Source organism: Hipposideros armiger, unplaced genomic scaffold (assembly GCF_001890085.2).
Source record: "Hipposideros armiger isolate ML-2016 unplaced genomic scaffold, ASM189008v1 scaffold_571, whole genome shotgun sequence".
In the NCBI taxonomy this organism is placed as follows: Eukaryota; Metazoa; Chordata; class Mammalia; order Chiroptera; family Hipposideridae; genus Hipposideros; species Hipposideros armiger.
This window is the reverse complement of record NW_017731921.1, coordinates 1224916-1233369: the sequence shown is the minus strand read 5'-3', so window position 1 is coordinate 1233369 and position 8454 is coordinate 1224916. Positions and strand designations below refer to the sequence as shown.

Sequence of the window (8454 nt, the reverse complement as noted above, 5' to 3'; positions counted from 1 at the left end):
TTTTCATGCAAGTATGCAATGTAGTACTGTGACCCCTACAATTACCCCAGCCTACGTGCTGGAGGCAGTTTCCAGGTGCATCGTAGGGAAGGTCCTCACTGCCTTCGGACTCTAAGTCCAATCTACATTTATTTACATAAATCAAATTATCTGCCCCCCGAAAACATCCACAGAAGTAAAACTAACAGAACACTCCGGGGACCCAGGCAACGGCGGAGCCAATCCCGGCGGCAGCGACATCTCGCGTTACGATGAGATTAACGGCGCTGACGTCACCCTCCCAGAGACGCTGGCGAGACGAGGCAGTGGGCGGTGCTGGCGGCCGGTGTTCGGGGAGCTGGGCTTCTGTGAGGAAAGCGGACGTTAACCGGCAGTTGGTCTGGCTGCAGCCAACATGAGCGGCAACGATGGGATCGAGACGACCCCTCTCCTCCAGGCCCGCAGCCCCACTGCTTCCGGCCATGCCCCAGGAGACCCGGACCCGAAACCCCGGGAGGAAACCGAGGCGTCCCAGGCGATGGCGGAGACGGGTGAGGGAAGCTTGGGAACCAGCGTGCGCCCACAGCCCCAGCTTCCAGAGGAGGGGGGAGCCCCCCACGACCTCGCGGGCGATGGCCATACCCCACAGATCCGAGTCGGTGGGGATCGCGGTTACCGAACGACCGAAGCGGGGCAAGATGCTCCGCCTCCCACTGCGGGCCTGGAAGCCATGTCTGTGTCCATGGCAACGGACGGCAGCCAGAACAATGGCTGTCAGCCTGGCGAGCAGAGCGGCCCAGGTGCAGACAAGGCCCTAGAAACCTGTGGCGCAGAGAGGTTGGGGTCTGAGGCGATGGCGGAGACAAAGGCCGAGGAAGTGAAGGCAGAAATGAACACCGTCTTCTCAGTGTCAGTGGATGAGGAGATGGTGAAGAAGGAAGCAGCGGAGGAGGAGGAGGTCGTGGAGCAGCAGGAGATGGAGGTAGAGGAGAAGCCAGTCGGTGAAGAAAGAGACGTGGTGGAGGAAAACAGAGAGGTGGAGCAGGTGGAGGAGGAGGCAAGGCCCCGGCCCCTGCATGTGGATCTCCGCATGAACCCCCTGGAGGCCATCCAGCTGGAACTGGACACTGTGAATGCCCAGGCTGACAGGGCCTTTCAGCAGCTGGAGCATAAGTTTGGACGGATGCGTCGACACTACCTGGAGCGGAGGAACTACATCATTCAGAATATCCCGGGCTTCTGGGTCACTGCCTTTCGGAACCATCCCCAGCTGTCCCCCATGATTAGGGGCCAAGATGCAGAGATGTTAAGATACATAACCAATTTGGAGGTGAAGGAACTCAGACACCCGAGAACTGGGTGCAAGTTCAAGTTCTTCTTTCGAAGAAATCCCTACTTCAGAAACAAGCTGATTGTCAAGGAGTATGAGGTCAGAGCCTCGGGCCGAGTGGTATCGCTTTCCACTCCAATCATATGGCGTCGGGGCCATGAACCCCAGTCCTTCATTCGCAGGAACCAAGATGTTGTTTGCAGTTTCTTCACCTGGTTTTCTGACCACAGCCTCCCAGAGTCTGACAAGATTGCTGAGATTATCAAAGAGGACCTATGGCCAAATCCACTGCAATACTACCTGTTGCGTGAAGGAGCCCGTAGAGCCAGACGTCGTCCAATAAGGGAGCCAGTGGAGATCCCCAGGCCCTTTGGGTTCCAGTCTGGTTAAACTTTGCCCTTGGGGACTACCCTTGCACAAGGCCCCCTATCACCTCTTGCTGGACCTGTGCTTGGGCAACAGAAATGGGTATGCCTTCTACCTTTTTTCCCCCCTGACATTTTTGCATCCTTTTCCCTCTGGACATTTAGTTCTCTCAAGCTCAAGGTTGAGACCTTCATGGTCATGCTTCTCCACAGCCTTCATGCTGTTCTGCATTACTCTCACGTGCCGCATGGCCTTGATTCACACTACTGCTAAGCCAAGTAAAGGATGCTCTAAACTGCACCGCCTTTATCAGCACTGCTTGGACCCTAGTTGTTCCCAGGGCCTCTGGTCTGGCTCTTATCACCTAGACTTCTAGCTAGCTTTGTTTCGGAGCACATTCTACCCACTTTGCTCTGCAGTGCAGGTATAATAATATGTGGGGCATTAATAATATCAAGGGAGAGCAGCAGTGGGCCGCTTGGTTTTTGTGATATATGTGACTCCATTGCTCTTCTTGCACCTCTGGTCACCTATTGCTGCCTGCTTCTAGCTGTGCCCCCCATGGCTGCGCCCTACTGAAGGAACATCTTCCAGACCATTGTCAGCCCCTCTGTCTGGTTTCTGGTAAATGGAATCTTCAGAACTGGTGGTGGACCCAGGTTTCCTGCCAGCACAAGTTTCCTTTCCAGTCCTTGCATTCCTCTACCTGAAAGACATCTCGATTCCTCATTTCCTCTTTCCTCGATTCCCATCATCCAGGAACCCTACTGGCAGGCAAGTGGTTGAGGTGTCAGGTTAGACCTTGTCCTCGTAACAAGAGTAAGGATGGTGTCCAGGCTTTCTCAGCCTCAAGTAGTGAATTCACACAAAACCTAGGTACCTCTTTGTGCCTCTTTTCCTCATCCTGAACATGATTGTCAGGGAGCAGTACACTCTCTCTCTGTTTATCAAATAAAAAGTATATGGTTAATTTGGCTTTCTCCATCATTTCCAGGGACAGGTTGTCCTGTACAGTAGACGGCCAGAGCTCTTATTTCCCTCTGCTCCCTTCCCCACCCTCCACTCCCCCACCACTTAGAGGGTTTAAAGGGAGACAGATCTAGATGGAATGAAAAATGATATCTATTATAGTTCATAATGGATGGAAGAACTAAAGAGATTGTGATGAGTGCCCTAAGCAGGGGAAATTGAACAAAAGACCATAGGCAAAAATGAGCCAGGTAAAAATTGGACCTAAAATTAAGACTGGATGGCTGAGAGCCTTCAAAGAAAGGTTCTTTCTCTGCTGGTGATGGGAGGAGAAATACTTTTTCTCAGGATTTCCATGGGAGATTAAAGGGGCTTGGAGTGTTAAATATGTTGCCAAGAGAAGAGTTTTTTAAAGAAACATAACACAACTTTGGGTGCTTTCTCTCATTTTCATTTGACTTAATTTATGCAAAAGATTGATACTATGTCCTTTATTTCACTAGTATTTAGTAAAGTCCTGTTATTTTCTCTGTTTCTGCTTACTGGGAAAGTTGAGCCCTACAGGCTTTTTTTCCTTTCAATTGGGAATATCTGGAAAAATAACAATCTTACTTTCCAGTACGATATAGAGACTTAAATGAATATAATAGTTTTCAATTTGTTCTTCTGTCAAAACTGTATTAGAAATATGAATAACTTGTTATTGTCGGATTCTGAAGACTTTGGAAATTGTCTTCATGGAAAAATAACCCAAAAAAATGTGGTTTGATTGACCTACTTGATAATCTGCCCTGGTAACAACTTAGTAATTGATGTGTCTCTTTTTCTAAATAGCATAAATACTTGTGAGATTTCTCTGTCAAGCTGGAAGTGTACCATTGGCATACTTGTCTTTCCTTATATGCATGATGGTAAAATAAAAGCATGTTACTCTGTTGGACTTCTTATTTTTCACCCTGCTGACAAACTTGCTTAAAGAAATTATTCAAGATAATGGATTATGGTATTTAATAAAGTTCTTAAATGGATACAACAAGCATCCCAAAAGTAAAAAGTAAAAAAATTATATATATATATATATGGCACACTCCTGTACCTTGCAAGGTAAGGGAGGATTGTTGCTTTAAAATGTCGACAATTGCAATAGCTTACTCATCATACCACTTTTTTCCATATAGTTTGTTCAGAAGCTTCCTTAAAGCTTCCATTTCTATTTGTGCAGATATCCTCAGGTCATCCAGGCTCTTTTTAGTAATTTGTGCACTTAATAAGCTCACATTCAGAGAGTTCCTATCGTAAGTGATATATTTTTGTATCCCATACTTTCTCAGCTTTAAAAACTTGTTCTTTTCTTCAAGCCTCACCACCTTCTATCTTTGTCAAATCCTTCAAGCCCTGTCATAAATAACTCTTTTGCCTTGTTGTTTTTCTGTTCCCTTTAGGGAAGATAAAAAACTTTTTATGTACTTTGTGTACTTTCTAAGAACATCTGTTCTAGAAAATAACACATAGTAATTTATTATAGTGAATTCCATGAATATTAAGGTATTCTGCCATGCCCCAGGAAGATAACAAGTATAAGAAGATAAAGTCCATTACAATTATTGTTAAAGAGCTGGGGAAAGACCGATAGGCAAACAAATAATTGACACAGTGACACAGTAAAATAAAATACGAAGATATATTTTCATGTTTTTCCGTCTCCAGTTAGGAAGCTTGTGAAAGCAAGAGATGGGGATGTTTTTACCGTCTTCACTGCATCTAGCTTAATGTTTCGCACATAGTTGTCACCACAGAAATACTTAGTGAATGACAAAATCAACAATTCAAATGGAGAAAAAGAACAAAATAACCTCGTATCCAGAAAGACTTTTGATGAGGTAACGAAAAAAAGAAAACGGTTTTCAAGGCATTTGTAAAATTGATGCCAAAAAATTTGCAAAGCCTTTCTTCAATAAAAGCAGATTTCTTTTTTGAGTAATTAGAAGAAGTCCAAACACTAACATTTCCCCTTTCACTTGCTGTTTTAACAGAGCATTAACTTTGGATCAACTTTGGTGTGATTTGTTTTTGTACATCTGAAGGTGGTGACTTACACTGGCGATCGAAGGATTTAAACGAGACGTGCTGTCCAATACAGTAGCCAGTAATTGCCACCAGTGGCTATTGAGCACTTGAAATGTGACTAGTCCAGTTGTGTTACATTTATTCAGAAATCAACCTCCGTATAAAATCCAACTTATTGCAAAGGGCCTGGGAGATAGTACACTCTCAGCACTCCTGCTCCATATTTTGACCCCTGTAGTCTTGCAGAATAGAATTAGCCTGCTGCCACAAAAGAGCTGGTTAAGTACTTGAGGACCATCATTATATTCTACTTCTCACTCCCCATCAACCTGGCTATATGTCAATTCAATGTTCCTCATCCATTCTGTATGCTAATTAGACAAGATTCATTATGCCACTGTTCTTCCTTAAGTCTGGTACCCAAACTGGAAAAAAAAAAATCCAAATAACAGAATAGAATGGGATTCTTACTGCCTTTGTTATAAATACTAGTATATTTCTTTAAATGGATCCTGGGAGAACATTAGCTTTTGGGGCAGCAAATTTACCCTTTTCACTCCTAATATGATTATAATTTACTATACCCTTAAGTTTTAAAATATTCATGTGCTGCTGAGTTAGGCTTCTCTTTCTTACACTTTTTGAAGTTTGTGTCCAACACTATGTTAATTTTTATTGTTAAATTAGGTTAATTCTTTTAACCTGTTCACATTTATAGGATTATCTCTAATGAGAAATTTTACCCTTAGTTTCATGTCATTTGCAAATCTTGTCTGTAGCCAGGTCACTGTTGAAGTTCTCACTCCCAGGAACCTCTTTTAGAGTGACATAGCATCTTTAGGATATGATCTTTCCATCAACTATGGATTCACCTATGTGTGTGTGTGTGTGTGTGTGTGTGTGTGTGTGTGTGTGTGAACTTTGACCTAGGGCATTGTGCAAGCACACTTGGCACGTCTTTGGGAATTAGGGAAGGATGCCACCCACCGCCCCCACCACCGGAAGGCTTAGAAGTGGGCCAATTCCTTCTAGATGCAGTCCATAATAGCAGGTGTACTTTGTCTTTCAAATTCTCTTGTCAAAAAAGGAAATGACTTCTTAGTGATTTTTGTTTACCTCTGTTGATCACTCTGCTTTTTTTTGAAGGCAGTATTAATATTTTAATATTACTATTCCAACTTTTATGGGTTTGCAATTTCCCAAAATAAAGAGTTGGAGAAATATTAAAAATGATATATAGCTTATTTTTATCAGTCATCAAAAACAAAAAAAATTAAACTACAGAAGTGCACAGTTAAAGGTCTAATTGACAGTCTTGATCAATTTCCATCAAGGTAATAGGAATACTCATATTTAAAAGATGCTCTATAACTGGAGACTATAGGAGGCAAGCATTTGGAAGCACAAATTATGAGGAGTTATCAGTGATGGTGGGTTATTCCATACAGCTCTAATAGACCCAACATTGCCCTCAATTGACCACGTATCTAGAAACTTAAATTTGGGGATTCATGTAGTCCTTTACAAAACTATAGAAATATGGGTCTTCTAACCGAGGGCTTGGTTTCAGCAAACATTTCTCGAGGCTGAGGTCCACTGACGCAGCAGAGGTTGGCATTGCAGAATCTGCCACAGCTGAAAGCATGATTCATATACATAAAGTACGTAAATATCTTCCTAGATAGTGACTTCATTTCCAAGTCTTCATTTATTCAAGCTTCAAACTCTGATTCTGGAGTTTAGGGCAGCTTAATACTAGAAAATGAGTGCTTTCTCCACCTTCTTTCTAGCCAATATACATATCCAGTTTGAATCCGTTTGCATTTTCTTGATCACATTAACAGCGGCTAACATTGAGTGCTAAACATTTAATCTGTACCAGTTCACTATTGTTTTTGCCTTAGCCATTCTCTTTTATAAGTGACCAAAGATGTTAATAATATACAGTATTTCTTTTGTTTTTGGTATTTGTCATATTTTCCCTTTATTAAAGTATAATTTACATATAGCACAAGAGTGGTCAAAGCACTCTTTACATAATAGCTCAAAACTAGAAACAAACCAAATATCCACCAACAGGTGAATGAATAAATAAATTATGGTGTATTTATACAATGGAACACTACTCAGCAACAAAAAGGAACAAACTATTGATCATGCAACAACATAGATAAATCTCAAAAATGTTAACTGAAAGATGCTGTTAGGCGAAGTGATTTCTGGTACTTAGCATGACCATCTTATGAAGAAAGTTGACCACCAACTCACCCTAGGAGGGGTGGACCAGTATCACCTGAAAGAAATGTTTTTGCACAGATAAGTTGGCCTATTAAGTTGTTTACTGCTTTGAATTATGCAGCTCTAAATAAGCCTGTGCCATGAGGCTACAAGCCACCTGTGTTAGCAGGTGCCACTTGGCTATGTATGTATATCATGCCTCCTCTTTCTGTGAGGAAATCTGTCTTGTTGTCTTCCCAGAGTCTGCTTCTGCTGTACTTTCCCTTAAACTCCTTGTTTAATTCTAGAGTTGTCAGTCTTTTTCTTGACTTTTGGCCCTGTCCTCCTTTGGAGGTTGGTTTCAGTACACCTCAGGAAGTTTTCCCAACAGATGTCAGGCAAAAGAGTACAAATGATCTACATTAAGTTCAGTAGCACAGGAAACTTAACCTGTGGTGATAGAAATCCAGAGTGGTTGCCTTCGGGTAGGGAAGGAAACTGGAAAGAAGCTTGAGCAAACTTTCAGGGGTGATAGACATGTTCCAAACCTTGAGTAGGGTGATGATAACACCGGTGTATTCATTTGTCAAAATGTGTCAAATTTGTACACTTAAGATCCATGCATTATGGTGATGTAAATTATAACCTCAATAAATAACAGATTTAAAATATTGTTGAGAATTCAAAAACTGGGATTTCATTTGCTCATCTCCAGTGTTTTGACTTCTCCTGTGCTTAAATAAAAGTTGCTGACTCTACTTGCAAGACCTTATTTGCAAGTTCTTCTTACTGCTGTATGATTTCATTTATAATTCCAATCTTGGATTCACTTAACTTTCTCTCCCTCAGTTCCAGGCCAAAGTTGATCTCTCTATAGTCCATTAACTTATAAACTAAGAGGTCTGTCATCCTCTGGTCGCTGAAGAAGTTAAGTCTGTTCAGGACAGTATGTCCTGAGGTAGTACTGACATGCTCAGTGATAACATCCTTGGGGCACTCTCAAGAAACTTCCTGAGTTTCCCTTTCCATTTCTGCACAGATGCCTGCAAGATGCTTCTTTGACCTTCTTTACTCAGGCCCTTCTCTCTGACTCTTCAGCTCCAACCTACTCCTGTCCATCACCCTAAAGCAGTGGATCAGAAAGGGTGGTCCCCAGACCAGCAGCATCAGCATCACTAGAATCTTCTTAGAAATGTAAACTCTAGAACCCCATTCCTAACCCACTGAATCAGAAAACCTGCAGGCGGTGTCTAACAACTGTTTTAACCAGCATTCCAAGTGATTCTGATGCATGCTAACATTTGGGAACCATTGCCCTAAAATTATTGCTGCTCCTGCTTCATCTCCAGTTGATTCAGTTTCCTGAATTTAGTTTTCATTATTTAAAAAAAAGAGAGATTTACCTATATATATATATATATATATATATATATTTTTTTTTTTTTTTTTTTTTTTAAAGATTTTTATTGGGGAATTGGGGGAAGGGGAACAGACAAGGTGCTGTCCTTTTGTTCTTCAATCTAGTT

The 8454-nt window shown here is 42.1% G+C and overlaps 1 protein-coding gene across 1 annotated transcript; it reads left to right on the top strand.

Moving 5' to 3' along the window:
• The first annotated feature begins 291 nt into the window (after positions 1-291).
• TSPYL1 (TSPY like 1) lies at positions 292-3584 on the top strand. The gene has a single exon (XM_019623968.1). It carries the CDS (start codon positions 395-397, stop codon positions 1697-1699), a length of 1305 nt encoding a protein of 434 aa, XP_019479513.1. The 5' UTR covers positions 292-394; the 3' UTR covers positions 1700-3584.
• The last annotated feature ends 4870 nt before the right edge of the window (positions 3585-8454 follow it).

What these genes read in the sequence shown, in the direction of transcription:
- TSPYL1 (XM_019623968.1), top strand. Translation starts at nt 395, where the DNA reads ATGAGCGGCAACGATGGGATCGAGACGACCCCTCTCCTCCAGGCCCGC.